Source organism: Apus apus, chromosome 5, assembly GCF_020740795.1.
Source record: "Apus apus isolate bApuApu2 chromosome 5, bApuApu2.pri.cur, whole genome shotgun sequence".
Lineage (NCBI taxonomy): Eukaryota > Metazoa > Chordata > Aves > Apodiformes > Apodidae > Apus > Apus apus.
Genome location: NC_067286.1, coordinates 10,155,575 through 10,181,284, shown reverse-complemented (window position 1 = coordinate 10,181,284; position 25,710 = coordinate 10,155,575). Strand labels below are relative to the sequence as shown.

General features: G+C 39.7%; 1 protein-coding gene across 5 annotated transcripts in view; it reads right to left on the bottom strand.

The window, feature by feature from the left end:
* Nucleotides 1-24,295, bottom strand: part of GALNT18 (polypeptide N-acetylgalactosaminyltransferase 18) — a 225,616-nt gene extending 201,321 nt beyond the window's left edge. For 4 of the 5 annotated variants that reach the window (XM_051621793.1, XM_051621794.1, XM_051621796.1 and 1 more), the window contains exon 1: nucleotides 23,585-24,295. In XM_051621793.1, coding sequence (XP_051477753.1) covers nucleotides 23,585-23,819 — 235 coding nt within the window. In that variant the 5' untranslated portion in view covers nucleotides 23,820-24,295. The remainder of the gene's footprint in view (nucleotides 1-23,584) is intronic. The other variant, XM_051621792.1, reaches the window with a different exon arrangement.
* Nucleotides 24,296-25,710: the final 1,415 nt, after the last annotated feature.

Genomic DNA, 25,710 nt, shown 5'->3' with positions numbered 1-25,710 from the left:
TTGAAGAACAGCTGCCCTTTTGGCTCTGCAATGGGTAAGAGGTGACACACAAAATACTTAAACAACCTTAATAGCCATTCAGGTTATCAGTGAAACTTTTCATACTTCAGGCACTTTGTCCCATTTTGGACTTAAGATAAAGTCTTTAATAAGGATAATAAAAACCCTCACATAATCTTTACATTACAAATTCCTTCTAAGTGTCAGCATCTAAATGCTATTTTTTTCCTTCCATTTTTATTATTTTTCCCACTTTCATTTCTTAATGGAATGAATAAATCATTTAGTGTTTGTGAAAGGCATCACATCAGTGGCCCTAGAGACTCAAGTCTAATCAAGTTGTTTTCAGTGCGTGTGACTGCCTTTTTCCACTATATAAACAGAGGATGGCAACCACCCAAACTGCACCGAAGGTACCCATAACAGCCAAAATACGCTTTTCCCACTGAAGTCAAGGGTCCTGATCCTTTGTACTTTGCATTTTCACTTTTCCTACACTATCAGAGAAGGGACAACTTCATTCAATCACTCTTCACCAGCAGAAACAATCACTTTTTGGTAAGAGAAGTGCACTTCAGCTCTAAGCTACAAACCAGAAGCCCACACTGTGGCAGTGCAGCAGGACACACTGCCTACAACCCTGTTGTGCCACAGATGAAAGACTTTCTATTCTGAGAACTACCAAAATAAATTAAAAAAAAAAACAACACACAAAAAAACCCTACAACAAATCCCTACTGCTCATTATTAGTTTGTTAAAATATTGGGATTTTTTTAAGCTAAGCTATAACCTAACTGCAAGCTTGTAAAAGAATATGCTGAGCTGACCCTGACACTACTGTAATACTTTTTTGCTAACTCACCACTGGTCTCCTTTTCATCTCAGCCATTGCATCAGGTTGGAAGCTACTAAGTTGATGGCACTTTCCCTGAAAGCTATTTGGGTTTCAAGGGATAATACACACCATGAAGTTTCATGCACCTATTTCTATATAAATCACATGCCAAATATCACCAAAGGAAAAAAGATAATTTGTGCCACATGCACAATTACTTCATCTCTGTGATGCTGCAGTGAAACCTGCACAAAATAAATGAACCCAGTTTAATATTCACAGTACTCAGCGGAACCAGCAGCTTGAAGGAAAAGCTAGAACGGAAGCATTACTGTAAATTGGGTTTTAGCACTCATAACAGCTTGTCACTCAAAATTCCCAAATGGCAAAAGAAATAACTTCTTGTGGTTCTTATATAATACGAATCAATACTTCCAATCTGCACAGAAATATTTTGTTTGCTCACTAGCCTCCTATCTTCTGGACCTGATTCTGCAGCATTACTGCAGCTGTTCTAACACATTCTAAGTCTAAGAGTGGTTTATTTAATGACCTTTAGTATCCCAAGTAAAAGGTGCAATACCATGAAGGCAGTTAACTACAGTGAAACAGGGCATTATTATAGATGGAGCTAGAATACTAGAGCCATTATGTCAATGCATTTATGCCTACTTTCACATTTATAACAGATAACTATACTCATGCTAGAATACTGAGATATCTTGGAAGTGTATTTATTTCGACAATACAGCTTATACATGCCTGGTTGAGCCAACCTAAAAAGGCTACGTCACCTCACATGAAGAGCTAACATCTAACAAAAAACACAACAAAATATTATTTAGCTCATACAGAGAACTAAAACCAAGCTTCATTTACTTGCTTAGAAGACGTAGCTTAAAACTGACCAATCTCACTTGGGTAATCAGCTCTATTGAGTTGGAAGATTTAGAATGACAAATCTTTAAAGTGAGGTTCACCTCACCTAAATGCGAACACTTACAAAGAAGATTGCAACAAACAGGTTAGTCAGCTTTAGTGCCTTCTACAGTAGACATCTACATGGGGGTTATTAAACTTCAGTCCTCTTTACAGTTTGTGGAGAGAAGTAGGTGTTGTCATGGAGAAATCTAGGTGCATATATGTTAAACTGAGCTGAGTCTCTTCCTTCACAGGGAGTCTTGACAAACTTTCAGTCAGCTCAATGCTTCTCCCACTTTCCATTATGCTTATTTAAGGGGAATGGAATGGGAAAAAACAGAGTGCTGTCAAGGATTGAAGGCAAAGTCATTAACACAATGCATAGCCTTTTGTCTTTCTTTTCTATTGTGAACAAAGACATCTCTGAGTAGGACAAATCAGCAGAGCTCACACTAGATCCCTGGAGGTTCTTTTTAGAAGCATCCACTTTGGACATGGTTCCGCTCCTTTTCATTCTGCAGACTAAAGAGTGTTGCTGCTTCAGAAGAGTTCCTCTCCAGCACTGATTTAAAATCTGTAATTTTAAAGTGGTCATGCAAGATAATCAGATACTCAAGCTAAACAAAACAGTCAATTGTTATGGAGACCCAATGGCACCCAATGAGCTAATCAAAATCATATTAGAGTGAATTTGAAGCAATTAAGTATATACTTCCTTTAAAAAAATCAGCTTTTAGATTTTCTTTTTCTTAAAAAAAACCCAACCAACCACTCAAGAAATGAGGCTTTGTCATTTTCATGATCTTTCCCACCTTCTTTCTTTTCAAGTAAAAGTAAACCACTTAAAATATTCAGCAGACTTTTGCAAGGAAGCAGCAAAACACCCAAGAGCATTTAATTCTCACTGAAGTCTTACTAAAATTTTGCACTAAGGTAAGTTTCAATCTCAGAAACTTTCAGGAAAGAAAGCAAGAGACTATAGAGCAGGAGACCCTCTGAAGAACTGAGACTTCCTTGTCTATCTCTTTCCTCTTACTGGACAACACCATGCAATACAATGGAGAGAAATACTCTGTTTTCCTACTGATAATCTTAATTCAACACTTGCACAGGACAGCAAAACCTGATTAACCTCATATATGCAAGCCATGAAAGTCAGAAATGTTAAATGAATGCCACACCTAGAACTCTATAGACTGTTTCCAAGCTACGAACAACGAATCTATCATGCACTTAAGGAAGAAAAAATTCAATTTAAAAGTCAGCTCTAAGTTAAGTATACCTTCTAAAATACATTATAGCTTTCAACAAGTCAAAGAAAGGAGGGGACAGACTTTTGAACAAGTTTGTAGATTTGGTGTGGGGTGCTTTTTTTTCCCCTTATGGTGACTTAAAAACCTTAGGCAAAATTCTAAATACCACAGTAAAACTATTGACTTGATTTAGTACATGGACTAGAAAGAAAGCTCCTAGTATGTGTTTTTCTCTGTTTTGTTGCACAAATACATTTGTGTGTGGATATTTTTCTTTCCTTCCTCCTCTCAGCTGCACAAGTAAATAAAGATGTAGAAATGCAGCACTGACATTCTCTCAGAAGATGCTTATTTCACTAAAATGTTTTCCAAAGTTTACCTTGGACTTTTTTGCACGGGAATAAATGCATTTTCCCTAAGGTGAATGACTAATATTTACCCTCTCCATCCTAACTACCATAGAGGGATAACATTAACTCATTAATTCCACTGCCAAAACAAATTTTAACTATGTTCTGCACAGACATTTTTCTTATTCTTACATGACTGAGAAAGGAAAACTTGTAAGAAGGAAAATACTACACATTCATAATAATCTAGAATATACAGAACAAACCACCCAGGCTTTTCTGTATTCATAAAAACTCCACCATGACGGCTCAGTCTTAGCCTTCCAAAAATATTTCAGGAATAGGCTACAGATTGGTCTGGAAAAGCAACAGGTTCAGAGTGGAATTAATTCCTATTAAAATGCATAGTGGAGCAGATTATACTGGTCTCAGTCATGCTGACTCCTACCTTACAGACTGAGTCAGTAGGATTGCAAGAGTCAGTAGGATTAAAAAAGAGTAAAGTATTATGCAATTCAGAAAGCAACATATTTTGTCTGGAAAACTTCCAGGTCAAATAAAACAAAAATAAATTGAAGTAAGTCACTTTTAGTAGAGAATTGTGCAGGGTGGGAGGTTAACCTAATGCAGCATACATTTTCCAGATGAGAAAAATGAAACATGCAAATCTTGGATGTTTATATTCTGGAGAGTCATTAAGGGAAACTCTAGGCATGGACAAAGAACTGGATATACAGAATGAGTACTTCTATTGACTAAATTCCCTCTTCAGTAAAGCCCATTTGGGAGGGTCCTTTGACTTGGAATACTTATTCTGAACTGTATAGAAACACTTTTGGAGTAAACCTGCAGAACAAAGAGCTGACACCCTTGACTTTGCCTGTACCTTAAGGTATACATTAAAGCCAGCTGAAGAATCAATAGCTTGAACTATTCCATTAGAAGGAAAGTGTCCCAGGAACAGAGGCCATTAGCACAAGTTTAATGGAATTACAATATTAACAGAGTGAATGGTAACCCAGATTTTCTATACATTATACTGTAGTTCTGAATAAACACCTTAGGTCAGGTGAAGGTGTAAGGGTCAGTGCTTTGGAGATCTCGGCAGGACTGAGAGGAAGGAAAGAATTTCTGCATCTAAGCACACATTAGAAATTGGTCATTCCTGGAGAGAGGCACATAATTAAACAGTTTCTGGGTCGAAAACTCAATCAATAATACACATTAAAGTCAAACTCGCCTTGAAAAATTGGCAAATGTGGGTTTCAGAGGTTATGCATTCACACAAGAATTTCTATTTACACCCCTCATATCTGTCATAACTATTTCAAATTGATGCTAACCTGGAGCCTTTTTAAACTGTAGTTCCTTACCATATTATGTTTAAAGCTTTTGGTCATTTACCAAATATTCCTAGTTACCTATCAGAATCTTCTTTATTGTTCCCTAGTCAAAGATCTAAAGGTTTGATTTGCTGGGAATTTTTTTACACTCCTACATGTAAAGAATGTAACAAAAGTGAAATTTTGAAGGAAAATCAACAGCCCACTGCCAGTGAGTTGCCAGATAATTCTTACTAAGGAATGAATTAAATAGGATTTTACTGTTAGACGTATCAGATTACCCTAAATAACAGGAATTCTTGTTCATGTACAGTACTATTACAATTCTTAATAGCTTTGTTGCCTTTACAGCAATTTTTTATACTTGATTTGAGGAAGTTCTCCTAACAAGATATAAAACCTTTGCTGTAGCACTAAATTAAGTTACAGAAAATCACAGAAGGTATATGCTTTAGAAAGGAACCACAGTGTAATCAGCCAATCAAATAAGATTTTTTTGACGTTTCGGGCATTTTCAAGGCAATTCATAACTATACAAAAGCTTGCTAGCTGAAGTTTTGCCAATCAAATACAAAGTAGCAGAGTTGACAGCATCAGAAACTGATGGACTCCCAGAGTTTCCCTTGCTGTGCCAGACCACAATTATATTTGTATTTTTTTAACAAGACATGGTAACATTACTCTGCAAATGTGCATGCTTAACCACCTTGAAATAACACACAAATTCAAAAAAGGTAGAGTAAAACTACCTTTGTACCATAAAAAGCTGCTTTGAATAACTTTATTTAAATCAGTATTGCAAAACCTTATTTCGTATTATTTTAAAAGCATGAGGCAGTATTCCTTGTCCAATTCAAAGAAAAGTAACTTCTTCATCCAACCTAGTGACAGAAAAGAACAGGAGGGCCTCAGTTCCAATGGCCAGTCTCAGTGCCTATATACAAAACTGTCACCAGGTCAACTGGCATTTTACCAAAGCAGTTGGCACATAATTTTACAGGCGATAAGTAACAGGAGATAAATACATCCTCTGGCAAAAAAGATTCTAACAAAAATAAGGAAATAATTTCCATTACCAAAACAAAAAATGCACTTATTAAAAATGTAACAATGCTTATCTTCCTGCTGCAAACATTCTTTTAGCAATTCTGTTTATTGCAGAGGGCCCCAAAAGTGTCAAGTTTCTGTGCTTTAATAAGAATATTCGTACATAGGCTGATTATAATGTATCCCAAACACAATTTGCCACATAAAAATAATGACTGATTGGATTTTACAAGCCTCCTTCTAGAGCAGTAAACACTGAAGCTTTTCTTCAGGGATATTAATCAGCTTAACAAGTCAAATGTGTCACCTGTGAATGAAAGAATGAAAGAAAAATCGTCCCCACGTGCTGGTAGAACCACCAGTAATATCAAAAGGAGGCAGGACTGTTAATTGAAAGAATTGATCCAGAGCCCAGCTATTCAAAGTGGCAGGTTTTCACCAGACACTCATCTTTCCTGTAACTGATCACTCTATTAGCAATAATGATCCTGCACTAATGGCTGTGGAGATCCAAATTGAAATCTGGAATAGCTTTCTGTAAACTAAGAACTGCAAGTCCAGATAGATGCTATAATTCCCCTCCAGTCCGGTCCAGGGGCCTGTGTTTGCACCTTAACATACAGAGTGAAGACAGTGTTGACTACACTGAAAATAATGTTCATGTCCTATAAAGCTGACCTTAATTTAAGAATAATAAGAAAACATAGGTGTCAGGGCAAAGTACATCAAACTTTTTAACTGCAGCTTGGCCATCAGCAAGTCTTACTGACATTCTTACTTCCTCTGCCCACTGGCAGTTAAGAAAATTACTGAAGATCTCTTCTGAAGTTCAGGTTCCAGTATCATACATCCTAAACAAACAAGAAAAATCTTCAGATGGTAAATTACTCTCCATTAATTCAAATATCAAAACTCTTCTCTATCATACCCACCTAGGACCATAAAGAAAAGTCATTAACTGTGACAGTAGCTCTTCTACATTTTAAAGTGAAACATCTACACATTCCTCAAAAAACGCAAAACCTTTATATTCTGCAGACAACTAAACAATGTATCTGAAAGTTTTTTTCCAAACTAGGTTTTCCCAAGCTTCACATCTGTTAAAATGTATTTTTTTACATAGCTATTACACGTATACATATACTCACATATACAAATATTCATGAGAGCCTCACAATACTTTCTACACAGAATGATTCATTTTCCCCATCTTACTTACTACTCAGGAAACCTAACTCCCCCCAGAATATATGTGTACACAGCAACATGTACACTAAAGATTTCTAGCATGATTACCTAATTCCAGTGCCATGCTGCAGCAACTGGTGTCTCTCAGTCTAAAGCTCACATGGCCACACAGAGGATCAAGTAGTTTGAAGGTAATCACTCCAGAGGGACAATACACAATTTAGTATTTCTAAGCTTACAATAATTAAGGCCAATATCTCTCAAAAGCCCACACCTTTTCAGTGACTGATGGACCCAAGCTCTGAAAATACGCATATACAGCCTGGCAATTTCCCATCTAGATTTCACTTTTTCAATTCCCACCCTTGCAAATGGGCCAGTGAGCTCCTGCAACTAAAACTAGAGTGCTGAAGAACCTGCTTAATATTTCACTGTCCCACTACAAGTGATGATGTACTTCCTTCAAAAGACTATATGAGCTCTTCATTGTCAAAGGAAATTCCGAACTTGAGCAAAAAGGAAGAACCAGCTCAGAAGATATTCTGCACCATGTACAAAGATAACAAAGTACACTTTCTGTCTCATGTATTAATACTGCTGCTAATTTTGCCGTGTCCCAGTTTTTTGGCCATCTGCAATCAGAATTCACTTTAGCTGATAAAAAAGCAAACATGCTGCAGTACAAACCAGGAAGTTGCAGTCATATTAGGAGAATGAATAGTCTCTTTTCCACACAGGAATTATTTTCAAGAAGCTTAGAAAGAACCTAGAACAAAATTTAATATATCAGACCACTAAGAACAAGAACTGGTAACACCCATTTACCTTTGGACTTCTGGGTTATCTGAACATTTTTGAACATTTTCCAACTTTTAGGAAATTACTGGGTGCAGGGAGTGGTTCTTTTATGCACATTCACTGACAGCAAAAGTTACTAAATGTGTCTTCTCAACTAGCAGAAGGAGAGTACCCACAGAGTCTCCCTCTATTACCTGTGGAAGACTCATACAGATATAATTATTTCCAAGACTGCTAATCTCTGATTATCATCAAATTGACTCTACTACATTCCAAAGTTACTCAAAAGAGAGACTGATTAACATAATTTTCTTATTAAATCATATTCAGAATTAAAAAAGGAAAAGTTATGAGATAACTCAGTAGGTATTTGATTCCTCCTTTAATGCCATCATTACTAGTAGTGATTTTAAGCAATTACATAATATCCCAATTTTACTGTGTGAATTCCTCAGAATTCTTCTGAGTTGGCCTTTTACCTCTAGTTCTCCTCATAGGAAGAGCTACATAGCATGGTAATATAGTACATTCAAAACTTTCAAATCTGAGATTAAAAAACATTGTAACTGAAATCAACACAAGGAAGGAGTGCATGTGGACTGGCCATGGGCAATCAAATCTCCACTAACATAATGGAATTATAACATCCTGCTGACACAAGCTCCAAATTTGTCCTAGAAAGCAACAATATTTAGTACAACTATCAGCCCATGTGATCTAGAGAAACACAACCATGTGACTGTAGGTTCCAGACACAGCAGGGCAGGAGGGATTGTGCCAACAGCATTAAATCTATGTCAGAGTTGTTGAATACATCAGTAGTTTACGTAGTAGGGCTAACTGTCATCTTGCTGCTTTCAATTTTCTCTCGTTTAAACCAGGAATGACTCAAGCAATGTATTTATACAAGTGTGCAGTCCACTGAGAAGAAACACCCAGAGAGGAAACTTCTGTCTACCTTCCTTCCTAAGAAGCAACAAAAACTTATGGTTTATCATGTTTAAATCTGTGTCTTCAGAAAATTATTAAGCTTTATACACTTCATATACTTCATATACTGAAGAAGGGCATGAGTATGACTTCATAAACTTGCCTCTTTAATTTAAAAACCACTGCTGCTCATTTTGATGAATTGAGTAGGATTTTTCTTGATTTTACATTAAATTCAGAGAAAAGGGTGGAGTTTTCTTCCACTTCATGCTAAATTGGCCCTTGTAGGCAAATTGCTTGAATAAGCCCTGCTTGTCAGATGATAATTGAATGAGCCTGGGGAATTTTGCCAGTCTCAGGTGTTGAGGAGTTGGAAGAAAATAACATCTGTTTTCATCAAATAGCAGAAAGGCAAATTCAAAGTCACTCTTAATAAATTCAGAACATGAACATTAAATAGTGAGTAAAAGAGTTAATTTTTTTTAAGTAAAAATATGCTTTTTTATTAGCTTAAGGTAGCAAAGCTATTCTGCTACATCCTACATTGTTATTTTATAATTTTTTTTCTGCCATACCTTGCATTGTCAGTTTGTCATCATGGCTAAAACTCTCAGATTCTCTGGACTGTGTTCATTGTAAAAACAGCAGGACAATTATACAGCTACACACTGACATACAAAAACTGCCTGGCTAGCTAAATGCCTAAGCACAAGTTTTAAAAATGGTAGAGAGCACACAGCAAAGTACTTGCATTGCCTGTCATTTGACACAATATTTTATGTAACCTCTTAACTAATTGCATTGTCTTTTATACTTGAGGATACTTTGACCCTTCTTTCCCTTCTTTATGCTTCAGACCCAGTTGCTTACACAGTGATATGATAAAAGTAACTCCACAGATGTGAGGCAAGAGCCACCCTCCTTGATCCCAACCTGCTCGCCTGGGTACTCAAGGCAGAATTCTGGGGCAGCAGAGAGAGGGGGCAGAGGAAATGAGTTTTTTATACTGTTTTTATACTGTTCTGCACAGAGTGTGCTGCTCACTTCAATGCCCCACGACACCTCAGATACATGAATTACTGCAATATGGCAGTGACAGCAATTTATGTGAGTCCAGCAGTGGAAAGCATTCAAAGCAAGAACTGCGTTTATGTTCCCACTGACTGAGAGCTCAGTCCAGGGACCACCTGTTATGTGGAAATAACGTAATAAAAAAAAATTAATATCCATCAGTACCTTAAGGTTTTTAATGTAAGGCAAAATCTCAAGACAGAACAGCTCCTATCACAACTTGCTTGTTCTCATTTTCAAATAAAGACCTCATATCTTTATAGCAGCAGAAAGGGTGCAAATGCACAGTACCTGCATAGATGGCTTTACTATGCAAGGTTTACCTTAGCTGGAGAGGTAAAATGGCAATTCAATTGCTGGAGAAGCATATATCCACAATTATCTTCCAATAAATCTGTGCTGACACACAGTATTGAGTATTCCTTCCTTCCAGTACCTTCTTCCCCTAGGGCAGCTAATTGACTTTTTATGGAAGTTACGCGGCACTCCTTCCCAGCAAAACCAGCCACAAAAGCTTGGTTAAATGCACAAGCTCTGTCTTAACCTGCCAAGAAACTTCCTTCCTACAGCTGTCCCAACACTGCAAACATACCAAGAATTCTCATTCATACAAGCACATTCTCAGCTTCAGCATAGCCACTCACAGTCTAAAAGCTGTTCACACAAAGATAATAACAAAGCATAATCAGAAAATCATTAGTGATTACAGCAGTGTAATTAAAAAAAAAAAAAAAAATCACTCTCCATGATCATGCTGGTTTTATATTTGCCACCTCATTACATTAACAAAACTTGGGAGGATGAGGATTACTCTATACTCTACACTTATGTCCACAGAGCTAGTGACTGTGCAGCATGTTTCGTTGCTGGCAGCCACACACACAGTACTTCGGGCTGAATGGCTGATTATCCATCAGCTGCTGTACAGCAGATATAGGTGGTAAACACACAGCCATGTGGCACAGAATTTGTAATCAAACTTACACACTACATCATCTGCTACCTGTGTGCTTTTTTTGTCATGTTCAAAGTCTCTTTCTCCACAGCAGGAAGACAATACCAGCGCTGCAACCTTTTGCCATACTGTAACAGAAGCTTCTGTTCTCCTCATTGTCTCAGAACACAAATAGGAACATTCTTTGAAATATATTTTTAAAAAAAGTTTAAAGTTTAGTCTAATGTTAATTTTCAGGAACATTGCCAATCTATTTTAAGCAGATGGCTTGCTATTTAATGTCTTTAGGCAAGGCAGAAAAGCTTTAATCAATAGAATTAAGTGTTGAGAAATTACATGCAATTTTACAAAATCAAAGGCATTTCCTACATATTGTCAAGCAGACAAAAATACATTGACATGTTGTTACTGCCAGAAATGTTTCACACACTATGACATTAAGTTTCCTCTAAATGGCTTCCTTGTGATAAGAAATTTTAGTCTTTTATAAATGTAAAAATTATCCAACAGTGGCTTACTTTTTAATTATGAAAAAAGAATCCAGGGCTAAACAATTAAAAATGGACACTCAAAACCTGTAAGTTGCAACATAAAAAGCTTTACTTTTGCTTACTTCTTGACAAATGAGAAACCAAGAGAGTGGCTCCCTGCTCCCCATTCACTCTATGACCCAGCATTACACCTACTTCTAGGATAGTAAATCATCCTGAAAACCATCCTGAAAACCATCTCCACTAATAAGTGACAAAATGTGCAGGGTTCATTGTACCATCAGCTAGTAATCAATTACTGCAGAGAACACTAACAATTGTCTGAAAACCTGATTTTAATGCACTTCAGGCAATACTTCTGTCATTTGCATTTCCAGACTGCAAGAGTCTGTTCCTGTTGCCACCATATTAAGATACCATGCAAACATGTTCCTACTTGCTCTAATCAAATTCTTCCTTCATCTTTTGTATTACCGTTTACAAACTCTTCCATTTCAGCCCATGTCAGGTAATGACAAAGACACTTCGTGCTTTCAAGACATACGGATCCTTAATGTAGCCATTACAAACACATCTGTACATTTATAGAGATGGTTATATTATATAGAGAATATGTTTAATATTTAAAATACTTGCATCTATATTTCCATAGTCATTTGCATGCAAATTTTTTCTCAGTACTTAAAATAGAGAAGAATTAGCACTATGAAGGTGCTTTTAAACTACTTCCATGTAAAAAAGACATAAGCTGTGCTGAAAAACTCATGTATATTGATAGAATTGCATTTATATGAAGTATAACAACAAATCAATGAGATAAAAAAGGTTTCTAAACCAAAAGCACTTCTGCTACAATGCCTGAGTTTAGAGAAATGCAAGCTGCAAGTGGGAATGATCTATTCAGACATAAGGCTTCTGTCATTTTGCTGCTGCTTTTTTCTGGTCTTGCCCCAACCAACCTGACCTTGAATGATGCCCCAAGGGATGGGCCATCAACCACCTCTCTGGGCAACTCGTTCAAGTGTTTCACGATCTCATTGTAAAAAATGTCTACCTTATACCTAGCCTAAATCTAGCCTATTTTAGTTTAGAACCATTACCCCTTGTCCTATCACAACAGGCCCTGCTAAAAATTTGTCCCCATCTTTCTTGTAGGCCTCCATCAAGTAGTGAAAGGCTGCACTAAGATTATGTATGGCTTTATACGTCCTTTTGGAACTCGGAGTGGGGCTAGGGGGGTGGATATTGTTGGTTTGCTTATGCCTAGGAGTTTGCAATTAATTTTAAACTTAGCTTTGCAAAGATGTGAAAATATCAGCTAAACACAAGCTTAAAATATCTCACTCAATTATGACTAAGTTTAATGATGTCACAATCCTTTATGGCTGACATGTTGTAAAGTCACAAAGTACTAACTCAATTGTCTCTTTAAAGACCAGCCTCAAAACAATAACACATTATTGTAACATTTGAGACCAAAAGCAATATTGGTGGCAAGGCCAGCACCTTGCTTTTGATGTTCTGACTGTATGCAAGCCAAATATTTCATGCTTCACTAAGATACTACATATTTTAAAAGTTCTATATGAACGATATGAAATAGATTTAAGTCTTGCATTTTTAAATGATAATTTGTTTTTAATTAACACAAGCAACTATTTGTAATAATCTAGAAGTGAAACTGGTTTTGAGTGATAAGAAAGTAAGAGGCTTTCAGAATAGAATCACAAACTGTACATTGCTTCTTTCGACTCAATGGAAACTTGATAGCACCAGTTTCACCAGTTGCAATAACACTAGTGGAAACACAACAGTTTCCACTCAATAACTGTAGTTTCATATTAACTGAGATAAAACATTTAGGTGCTCTTACACTGCCTTTAGCTTTTTCTATACTTCTCCCTGATCCTCCTCATCATCCAAACTGTTACACATGAAATAGAAACATCTTCTGCTCAGAAATACCACAGAAGTTACTGCACACCACTCCCCCACCTTTCAGTCGAGCAACTTAAAATATTCCTGTTAGCACAAGTAGAAGAGGGAAATGCTGGCATAGTGTGAGCATGTAATACACAGCTGGTAAAAACATAAACACCTCAGAGAAAAAAAAAACAACAAAACAAATAGAACATGATTATTTTTAAAACTATGTTGTGCTGTCTTCTGCAAGCCATATTTATTCTGAGAAATCCCAAAAGGTCCTTTCTCTAACCAAAACTGTATTGCAATGATAATCCTGTAATGGATAAGTACAGACTCACTGAGTGTGCTGTGCTGAAAAAGTTTAACTGACAATTTTTCCTTTAGCTACAGCATGCCAAACCTTCTTGCAAAGGCCTTTGGCAAGTCATGACTCGATGCAGAAAGAAAAGCTTCAAAGGAATTTGAATCCACCATGAAAAGAGGGGCAGGTAATTTAATCCATTAGTTGGATGCTTCATGAAACAGATCTCTAGCTAGATTCAGAGCACATACGGGCAAGTAACAAAGATGTAATATCTGTAAGATCTCCCTAAAATGAAGACTAGAATTAGTATTTATCAATGAAGAAAAACACAACAGAAATACTCTCTCTTTTTCTTACATTCTTCAGAAAGCTGCTTATAGAAATCCTCTTTTCTCAGAGATCACCTGTGACAGCTCTAATAAAAGGAAAATTCAAACATTCACATTTAAAATAAGGAGTCTGATTTAGGAACTAGGAAATGGCGTAACAAAAACTACAATAGGATTTCCACACCCCCGCCAACATTACTGACACAAAGTCACTGAGATCACATTTTCAAGGCACTAGCAGAGAATGAGGCAATTATGTAGTATTTAAGATGTGCTAATTATAACATGCATGTCAGGAAAGATGTCTAATGTCATACTTCAGAGCTCATGTCAGCCTCAAACTCTTATCAGTGAGGCCAAGATCTACAATGGGAGAACAGACATGGCTACTAGATGACAGTTTGCCTACTGCAGGATTCACACCCTCTCTCTGGGCTGTTACTCATGGGAGAAGACAAGACCTGTCTGACTCATCTAAGCAGCTCCGGCAGTGAGTCACAGCTGCCACCAACAGTCTTTATAACTGTGGCCATATAATTCTCTGTAATCCTCTCCTCTGTCCAGCTGCTGCAGATATTAACCATGGACACAAAGATCTGAGTCAAGGGTTTCACTACACATTTGTACAACATTGACAACAAGACAGCTGGGATTTCAGCTAGTTGCCACAGTGTCACTGTTATAGAAACAATAAATTAAAAAAGCAGAAAATTTAAGTAGAGAATATAGTAAGAATCCATTATGGACATTAAATTGCCAGAATGTCTTCTTAAGGCAGAGAATTTCAAGGTAACAACTTGGACCTTTTATCTCCATATTAAAATAAATCAAAATACTTTCACGTGTTCATTTTTAAAGCTAAATAGGGGAAGTACTGGAGAGCTGCAACAATTATAGTCACAGCTTTGGCTCCTAAAGATCTCTGCCTTTGCCTCGGGAAATTCGGAATATCATGTTAAAAATAGCACCTTGGTTACAAAACACCAGTAGAGCAGAGAAAATTTATGAAGAAAACAGAAACAATGTTGTTACACAGAGAACACATCTGCACTGCACAGCTGTAGTCAGAATAGATGCAATGGTAACAGCAATATGAAGACAGAGCATTAAGTTGCAGGTACATGGGAATTTCAGCGTCTCCTCAGCACGCCTGTCTACGCTGTCCCACCAACAGTCTGTTACTGAGCTATTTCTCAGGCCCCTACGATAAGGGAGCCCAGAAGTTCCTAAAAAGGCTTCAGATGTTGCACTGGAAAGCCAAAGGCAGCAGAGAAAGATTCCTCCAAACATGACGGAAGTGGCACTGGTCTGACCATGCTATGGCTTAGTGAACAACACAAGGAAGACTAGAAGACATTAAAGAAAAACAAGTAAGAGAAATTAAAAAGAAAATAACATAGCAAACAAATGAAAAACAATCTTGGAGAAGGAATGGCAAGACATTAAATCAGTTTTCATTTTTGCATTAATTAGAAATGTACTTGCATTAAAGAAGTAGTTTTACTAGTTGTGGACCATAGCACATAGAATGGCTTGGGTTGGAAGGGACCTTCAAGATCGGCCAGTTCCAACTCTCCTACCACAGGCAGGGACACCTTCCACTACACCAGGTTGCTCAAAGCCCCATCCAACCTGGCCTTGAACACTTCCAAGGAGAAAGCATCTACAACCTCCGTAGGCAACCTGTTTCAGTGTCTCACCATGTTCACAGTGAATAATTTCTTCCTAATGCCCAACCTAAATCTTCCCCTCTTCCAGTTTAAAGCCACTACCCCCCATCCTGTCACTCCATACCCTTGTAAAAAGCCCCTCCCCAGCTTTCCTGTAAGACCCCTTCAGGTACTGGAAGGCTGCTATAAGGTCTCTTCAGAGCCCTTCTTCTCCAAGTCTGAGCAACCCCAAGTTTCTCAGCCTATCTTCATAGAAGAGGCACTCCAACCCTTCGATCATCTTTGTGGCCCTCCTCTGGACACACTCCAACAGCTCCCTGTCCTTTCTCTGTTGGGGAGTCCAGACCTGGACACAGTACTGCAGGTGGGGTCTTACCAGAACTGAGTAGAGGGGAAGAATCACCTGCCCTGACCAGCTGGCCACATTTCTTCTGATGACAGCCCAGGACACGACTGGCTTTCTGGGCCGCAAGTGCCCATTGCCAGCTCACGTTGAACTTCACATCAACTAACACCCCCAAGTCCTTTTCCCCAGGGCTGTCCTCAACCCATTAACCACCCAGCCTGTATGTGTGCTTAGGATTGCCCCAACCCATGTGAAGGACCCTGCATTTGGCTGTTTGCATGGGCCCACCTCTCAAGACTGTCAAGGTCCCTCTGGACAGCTTCCCTTCCCTCCAGCATGTCAACCACATCACACAGTTTGGTGTCATCAGCAAACTTGCAAAGGGTGCCCTCAATTCCACTGTCTATGTCACTAACAAAGATGTTAAACAGCACCAGTCCCAAGGCCAACACCTAAGGAACACCACACAATGATCTCCACCTGGACATTGAGCCACTGACCACAGCTCTTTGAGTGCCAACTCCTTATCCACCAAGTGATCCATCTGTCAAGTCCGTATCTTTCCAATTTAGTGACAGTAATGTCATGCAGAACCACAACATTCAGATGGATAACATTAGCTTCTCTCATCATACTGCTGCAGCTTATACACGCTTTCACCGTATAATGTTGATGACATGACCTTTCTGTTGAACACAGAATCAAATTAAAATGCTTCTGAGGCTTGTCACAGGTAAGGAAGTAACGTTAGATAGACCAGTAGTTTACTTCAGTTTTTATTAGCAATCACAAAGTATCTCCTCTGGACTCAGGAGCAATCCCAGGACAACAAAGCATGCTGTCCTAAGTCCAGTATCCAATCTCTGGGCCAAGTGTAGCTAACAACATATCATGTGGATGATAATCAAGTTCCTGGGCTGTTTCAGTTGCAAACAAGGAGTCCCCATCATCCTCTGGAAGGCAGCTAAGCCATTTTTGCAACAACCACTATTGTCTCAAGGTCTGAGCCTGAGACTAATTTTTTTTAATGACCACAGATTTTCTTTATGTGTGATATAAAGGACAACAAGGCAATCAGGCCCAGTCAGCATGAGCTTATGAAAGGGAGGTCCTGCTTGACAAACCTGATCTTTCTACGACAAGGGGATCCACTTAGTGGATGAGGGAAAGGCTGTGGATGTTGCTTACTTGGACGTGCTTACGTAAGGCCTTCAACACTGTTGCCCACAGCACTGCCCTAAAAAAATGGCTACTAACAGCTTAGACTAGTGTACTCTTCACCAGGTAAAAAAAATTGGCTGTGTGGTCCAGCCCAAAGAGTTGTGGTGAATGGAGTTATATCCAGCTGGCAGCAATTAACAACAGTTAATTGGCAGGTCACAATCAACCCCAGACCACAGTGGAAGAATGGTTTTTACACTGGACCGCTAAGGCAGATCTTGCCATGGGAGAGCAGGACACTGGGACCAAGCTGATCTCGCACACAATACACAACCCCCAGCAGCTGTGTGTAGGCCTTGCTTCATGTTTCTTTTCATGTGTATTTATCTATATTTTGGTCAAGTAGATAAAATCACTTGTTAGTACCCAAATGGGCATAACAGCCTAGCAGAAAGTCAAAAGACCTAAGTCTGAGTCTCTGCACAGCTGCAGGCTACTTGTGTCAACCTGAGCAACATTTTCCAAAGTGACACCTAGCCAGCATTAACGAAGCACTGAGCTGAGCCCAGAACCTTAAGCAGAATGGCTATCTCCATCTCTGCACAGCCCATAAATCATCTGCTCAGACATTGCAGTATGCAATCTACTCTTTCCTCTGAAGCTGTGCCATCATACAGAGATAACAAACGCCAACAAAAGTTAGCTTTTTCAGTGAGAAAAAGCAAAATTCTCTATCTTAGCAATAAAGGAACTTGTGGAGGGCAGAGAAGTCATCATTTCCAGCCTCTGCTCCCGATTAATTTTTTAACCTTTTGTTGAAGACTTTCATGTGAACTATAAAAGTTGTCTAGATTGAAGGAATCAGAATCCAGGTCAATTTCCTTCCCATCTACGAAGCTACCACTCCCTCTCATTTTGTAGCCAAATAAAACTTTGTGTGTTTCTGGCTCAAAAGACACAATCTCAAAGTAAATAAATAAACAAATAAATAAAATTGCAACTGGTGTGCTATTCCCATTGTATAAATGTGAAGAATTAATAGAGCAATCTAGCTGACAATCAGGAAAGAAACAAAAAAACCCCTCATTCTCAAAAATCAACTTCAATAATTAAAGGAATCATTCAACCTCCAGCAATAACATAGTTACCTTAATAAGGCCAGACTATCGCTTCTCAGTTTTGGTCACTTTGTCCTAGCCATGGCAAAATAAAATGTCAGTAGAAGAACCATCCAGAAATAATATAATTATTACATAACCAAAGATATTGTTTAATAATAGTAAGTAATAATAAATTACTGAGTCATACTCAACATAACCAACATACTTGTCTTCATTAGTTGGCCCTTGAAATACCTAAACCTCCAGCAGTGCTTGCTAATTTACAGCAATTTAAGAGTCAGAGTCTGCTCACTGAAATCACTGCATTTAGATTTTCTTTAATGCACTCATTCCTAAGCACAGAAGAACAGGAAAGTTAAATTCAAATTAATCTGCACTGACATGCAGCAATCTAGAATGACTCAAGAAGTCAAAGCCTAAAAAGAAAAAATAATGGGATTAATCCTGCATGTCTTACATATCCAAGTAGTTCCTTCTCCTGCAATTAGTCATATTGGGAGAGCAGGTCTCTCTGCTTGAACAGATACTGTGAATATAGAGGCCTCTGTAATGCAGCAAGAGCTGCATTCCTAGGGCTACTGACTACTGCCGATTTGTTTCTCAGTAGAATAAATACACTGCAGTGAGTGATAAACATGCCTACTTGCTTTTGAGCTTGACGGTAATACGCCAATTTTACAATTAATTATTTCCCAAAGCAAAGTATCACAAGAGTAAGAGACACGGTGGAGTGGCCATGAGAATCCTAGTGAGCCTGACTTTATGGAATCCAGGTAGCTAGCCAGGCTGCAAATGATAGCTATCACAAACCAGAGGTTTATATACTATATTATTCCTCATGTTTGAGATCAAGAAATAAATAAAGGGTAGATATCAAACATGGGATGTACTTGTTCATAACCATTTAGATGGCTAAAATTAAGGATCTCGGTTGCTCTGATTCCCAACCTCAAAACACACAATTTCTGAAAGCAAATCATTCCCCCCTAATACCTGTCCAAGACACAGGGAATAAATCACACACTGGAGATCTCTCCCTCTCCTAACTGATCACAGTGGGTGATGAGATATCCAGCTATGGGATAGGTAACACTAGATGAAGTAAATCCACAGAGTAAATCATTCTAAGCACCAGGTTTAGAGATAACACATACATCTTCTCTCTTACAAACTTTCCCAATTAAGTGTTTGGCATTCTATTCACGACAACAGAGGCAGCAGCTTGCAAACATGAAGGACCAAAGTCCTGGAATAACACACACATCTTAGTAATCATTCATTAACCTTAACTAAGAATGTAAGTGGTTCAGAAATGACCTGTGTTTACAAGTTGAATCTACTCTATGTATTAACTGAATGTAATTTACTAATTCCGTTTAGGTCCCATGGTGGATGGGGGGCAGTGGGGAGACAAGGGGGCAAGTTCATTTCAAAGACTTCATAGTCCATCATTTTAAAAATAATGCTGGAATGCAAACATAATCTGATTAAAATGAGGAAGGCTGAAAAACTACATTCCATAAGAAAACAGTGATATCAGTTTTACCAGAGCTTCTTAAGAAAAAGGTTCAACCCATCGCCTATGACAGTCTAAAGCTAGGCTGCAGAAAACAATAAATTACTCCCTTTTTGCTAGTAATTTTCTTCTTGTCATTATAAACTAATCATCTGATTCAGAGCAGCCTGTCTTCTCACACAACCCTCCCACTGCACATGCAACATAGGGCAGTTTTTTAGTGACAGAGCCAATGCATGACGCATTATTAAGATGAAAGGTGTGTTGTGATCTGTCTGAAGCACTCCTGTATTGATTTTAATAAAATGAGTTTTTGTGCTTTTTTGAACCAGTAAGTTCCTTGTCAACCCAACAGAACATACTGTTTTCCAATAAAATTTAGAAAAACCTATTTCAAATCCTAAATTGAATCACAGGTATGTAATTTAACATGATATTCATTAACCTTAGCTCTTTAAAGTATCTTTTCTGGCAACAAAGCACAATCATACTTGATTATACATGTGCCATACACCTTTGACATAAAAAAGGACTGTATTTTGCATGAAATTATCCATCTGGTCTTTTCCTCATTTCTTTCACATACATAAAAACACACACAAGCAATCTCAAAAAAATACACCATCATGTTTGCAAACTCAAGAGGAAGTGGAAATGAAAAGTTTCTCTCAGTGGGTTGCCTGGTAGCTAGTATGCCCCTGACAAAAGATTTGGAATGGGGTGGGATGAGGAATCTCTTTAGTATCAGCCAGGTAGCACTCATGTCATTCCCACCCTAAACACCAGAACATGCTGCATAGAAAAGCATGCAGGAGGTCATCATCATTGTAAAAAGCGAGTTGATCAGAATCATCTTGTGAACTGTGGCAGGCCACAAGCCAAGAATTCATGATAATCAGGCTTAAGCTCAAGTTCCAGCATCATTCTTCCATTCCACAAAATCCTTCTTTCTGTGGTGCATACTACGCAACTGGACTGCTATGCTGCCAATCTTGCCCCAAACAGCCCACCACAGAAGTCAGTGTACAGATGCATGAACCTTGCACAGCATGCCCATTGGCTACATGACATAAATTAAGACATGAAGAGGAAAGGAAGCAGATAAGTACCATACAGGCACTGCAGACAACCATGCTCTTATTCCACTTCCAGCACCCAGAAAATGTGTGCAGAGAAATTATTATCCTTCAACATTGCAGAACACAACATTGTGGCAATACTTGCAGGTACTTGGTGCCTTCAAGCTTTTCCATTCTTGGCCAATATCAGTACCAGTATTTCCCTTTCCATACTGTTTTTTCTGAACATGAGGCATGTATGTATACTTTCATTCCCTCTGAACTTCTCTTATCTGGAAGTCTTTTCCAGTGTTATACTTTTCTTGCCATGAAAATGTCTTTTTAAAAATACATACTTTAAAAAGCACTTTATATGAAGGCATATTTATTCCTTCTCATTTCCCAGACACTTGATAAAATATCACCAGACTGCAATTTATATGCTAAAGGAATTTCTGGACAGCATCTAATTAAACAATTCAATCAGAAAGCAAATTAAAATTAAATACTAGTGTAATCCCATGTGTAAAATGCTGCACTTAAAACTCTCTGGTATTTGCAGGACATCCTGTGGAATGGAATTCTATTACCCGTGCTAATTTCAAGCCTGTTCAGTACTGCAGAACACATGAGTTATGGACACCTCTCTCCAGTGTAAAAAAGAAGTGCTCCAAGGAAAAGTTTAATAGCAAACTACAGATAACCTTCATAACCTTGTCCAGAACCATTAGGGCAGCTGATTTGTACTATTTATGGAGATTAATTTCAAATTCATTATTTTTTTAAGCTGACCTTCAAGCTCATCCCAAACCCAGTCCAGCTTGGGATACTCCTTCCAATGATTTCAGCTGGAGTTTTGCACTGTAACTCAGAATTTACAGCATCACACAGTGTTAAGCAAAATCTGATTAAAATAACACCTTTTTGTGCAGGCTCTACCAAAGGAATTCTATGTGAACCCCAGTTATTACAATTTGGCAAGTAAAAGCATTTGGGGATACTGATATCTGATATTTACCATATTTATTTACCTTAAAGGCTAAGTTTTAATAGTGTCTGAGAACTCAGTAAACTTTATTTTTCCTCTTAAATGTATTTTAGCACTTATTAACAAGCCTTTACTTAATTATTTTTGGACGACTCTCTTCAACTTGCATACAAATGTTATTTAAGGAAAGTATCTTCTGGTTTGGCTTATGTGTAGTCCCAAAAAGTCCCTCAAAATACTTTATGTTCTAATCCATGCTATACTCTCCCCTACTTTAAGTATACCTTTCTCTGCTACTCTGAGAACCACTGATCAAAGCAACATGCCAATAGGACACTGCTCATTTTCCTTGAAAAAAATAAGAGTACTGAAGCATCACACCAACAAATCTGAAGGAGTTATGCTCCAACGTCACACAGAAAGTCAGTTAATGTAATGTATCTAACTCTTGACAGAGCCTTTTGAAAAATCCCTGCCTTCATATATGTTTCCACAGTGCACTCCACTGGCACAGAGACAAGAATATATTTCCTTTTAGAAATCCATTTCAGGAATCAAGAAAAACCTAAGGATTGTATGAGAGAATTTAAAACCCACAGGAGCTGCTATAACTCATCCTCCAGAAAAAAGTAGTATTTTACCAATTTACTCAAGACGAGAAAACTGTCTGAGAAACAAAGGCATATACAAACTGAATAGCAATGTGACTTTTTTTTTAAAATATTTAGACTTTAATAATGCTGCAAACTTATGCAAACCGACAAGTAGGGGAAGCTCAATTCACATGGGATTAGCCCCCCTGTCTGCTCCACCTTTTCTCATATTCCCAGAAGACCAGCTTGTCAAAGCTGCCTGGAAGCCAATGAGGTTTTTTGCACTGGTGATAGGTATTTCTTTTCCAGATGGGTTTGCTCTCCTTTTTAAGATTAAGGAGAGACTAGAATTGAGATTTGAACATTCAGTAGAGGTAATGCAGAAGCAGAGGAGACGGTCCCCTTAGATTTTTTAAGCGCTCTCACCTATTCCCACTATCCCAGCGACTCAGCAGACTGAGGGAATGACACTATGATGCCACGCAGATGATGAAAATACAGATACTAAAGATCACCAAGCAAAACAAATCATGTAAAATCCCAAACTCCCAGTAAATAATTTTATTCTCCCCCACTGCTTACCCACTTCAACCCTTCTCCCAGAGCTCCCGTTAAAAGGAGAGTAAATTAAAAAGGATTACACAAGTGAGAGATTGCCCCAGTTATAATCCCAAACGGCTCCCAGCACTACAGCAGCACGAAGGGAAATCCTGAGCAAAGCCGGACGGACACAGACTTTCAGCACAGATTAGCAGTCAACTACGGGGGAAGAGAACAAAAATTCCCTCATTTTGGACACGAAAAAAAAAACAACCCCCACAAAACCCCACCAAAACCAAAATAATTACAGGAGCAGCAAAAAAGGGCAGAGGCTCCCTTGCCCTTCGTGCCGAGCCTTCCTCGCGGACTCCCTACTTTTTCACGACACAGACAGGCAGGGAGCTGAGGTCAGGTTTATTACAGCACCAGGCCGAGCCAAGCCCGGCGGGGCTGCCTCCGCTGCCCAGTGCCCGGGCCGAGCCGCCCCGGAGCCCTTCGCCATCCCCGGCCACTCTCCGCGGGGCGGGGGCGACTCCCCGCAGCCGGCGGCCCCGACCGGCCCCCCCCGTGCGGAGGCCGCCCCCGGCAGGAGGGAGGGGAGCGGGGCAGGTCCCCCCCCACGCCGCCCGCCTCCGCCGCTCCTCTCGCCAGCTCCGGGAGGGAAACCACCGGGGACTCCCAGACGCACCGCAGCCCCCGCGCAGCCCGGGGCTGAGGACCGGCTTTCCCCGAGCGCGACACGGCTGTCACACGCACACACAACTAAAGCGGCGGGAGGGGATGGGGACGCCACACAGCGAGCGGCGGGGTGGGGAAGGGAGGGAAAGCAAGCGGGGGGTAAGGTGGTACCTTGGATGTGCTGCTTGATGACATTTTCCAAATGGTCCAGCCTTTCTATAATCCTTAAAGTGTCCCCTTTGTCTTCCTCTAACTTTTTTTCTGAGATCGGCTCCTGCACTTTCACATAAACACTGGCAATGTAGTTGGTGACCCAGCCCACGTACAGCAGGCAGACGATGTTAGTCATTCCACTCAAAATCACGCAAGTGGACACTAAAGTTTTGGTTTTCCTGGTGCACACCATCCTGAGATCCCTCCATATAGCTCCAAAAATCCTGTGATCCAGAAAACAAACAAAAAAACTGCGATGAAAATAAATCCTTTCCCCCCTTTCCCCGAAACGGAGACCTCTCAGAACTCAGTAAATTTCCATGCAAAAAGTTATCCAATCCACAGAATAAAAATATTTGTCGCCTACCTAGAAGGAGAGGTGGGGGTGGGGAGGGCTGATAATTAGAATCCTGGATTTTAGTACATTAAAATAGCTGAAACTTTGCGATAGCGGTGCCGGGAGCAGACCGGCAAGGCGTGCCAGCCCGGCTGCCCGCTGCCTCTTTAGGCACCGGCTCTCGCCACGGGCATCAAGGACGCGAGCAGCCAAGTGCCCAAGTGTTGTAAACTTTGTTCCCTCCGACGCCGCTTCCCATTGCAACCGGCCACAGCTCCAGAATCAGACCTTGGGAGCAGCTTGCCGGAGAGTGGGGCTTGCTCGGCAGCGGATTGACAGCCCCCTCCTCCAATAAAGAGCCCGCTCTGGCACGGAGGTTGCTGCCATCACCGTATGGCCGCCAGGGACCCGCGCGGGGCGGGGTTACGGCGGGGCCCACCTGCTCCTGCTCCTGCACACACACACACACACACACACTCTCTCTCAAAGGGGCGTGGGGCCCCTCCGCCGTGCTGCAAGCCGGGGCCGGAGGGCGGGGACGGCGGCCTCCCGGCTATTTCTGTAGCTGGCTGCAAAGAATTTCCAGCCTAGATGGGAAGCAGCAGCAGCCAGCTCCCGTTTGCTGCTAGGTGAACGCTCTGCTGCTTGGCTGGAGAGAGCACCCGGTGTCATTAAGATCTGTGCTCACACACAGTCATCCATTTGCCTGGAGGGGGTGAAACCGGAGACATGCATTTGGCTCAGCGGAGCTATGGGTTCCGCAGCTCCAGATACCGAGCGACCACCCACTATTACAATATGTTTGTCTTTTAGCCTGTCTGCGTGCCCTCTCCCCGGGGAGGTTACATTATTAATTGTAGCTTGCATCCTCACCAGCAAGCCCCAGTACCCACCCGTCGCCTCCCCCACTTCCACTGGAATCCGCTGTCTCAGAGTCTGTCCAGAATCAGTATCAGGGACCGTATCAGTAATTCACAGTTCAGCATAACCATGCTGTTTTCCTTTCTTCACATCTTACATACACTTTTGGAAGGCAAACATAAAATCACACTGATTTGAGAAAAGATACACAACAGCTTAATCTCTTTCATTCCTACGAGTTAAGGACTTTCATACTAAATGAGGTAATTTTCTTTTCATAGTCTGAAGACAGAAATGTAACATAAGCATGACCAGTATTAGAAACAGTGAGGCAGCTATTAACATACTAAAAACGATGGTGCTTATTATCCAGTGAAAACAAGTAGTAACAAATGTTATTATTTGTAGATTTACTTACAAATACATATAAATCTTATTCATTTTAATTTATATAAATTTAAATACAGAATCATTCTGCTTCAGTAGTCACCCTCCACAACTGATCATTACACTAGGGTTAGCCTGTTTGTGTGCAGAAAGCACAGCAGACACCAAGACTTACTACTCCGAAGCATACACATGTGACTCTGCAAAGTCTGCAACAGCCTGAATGTACATTTCAATATCTTAATAGAAGTAGATGAACTGTCTTAGGATTTGGGGTTTTTATTTTTAAATTAATTATAAGCAAGACCCAGTATTCAAGAGAGAAGGCAGGCAACTATCCTGCCAAAAAGGCAGAATGACTTCCTTTCCATCAGTTGGTACTCCATAGAAACAGTAAAAACTATGGATACTCAAACACACACAAAAACAGCGCCAACAGAAGCTGCCGTAGACTCTGCCAATGAAGCTCAGAAAACAAACTGCCTCCTCAGTCTTCTCA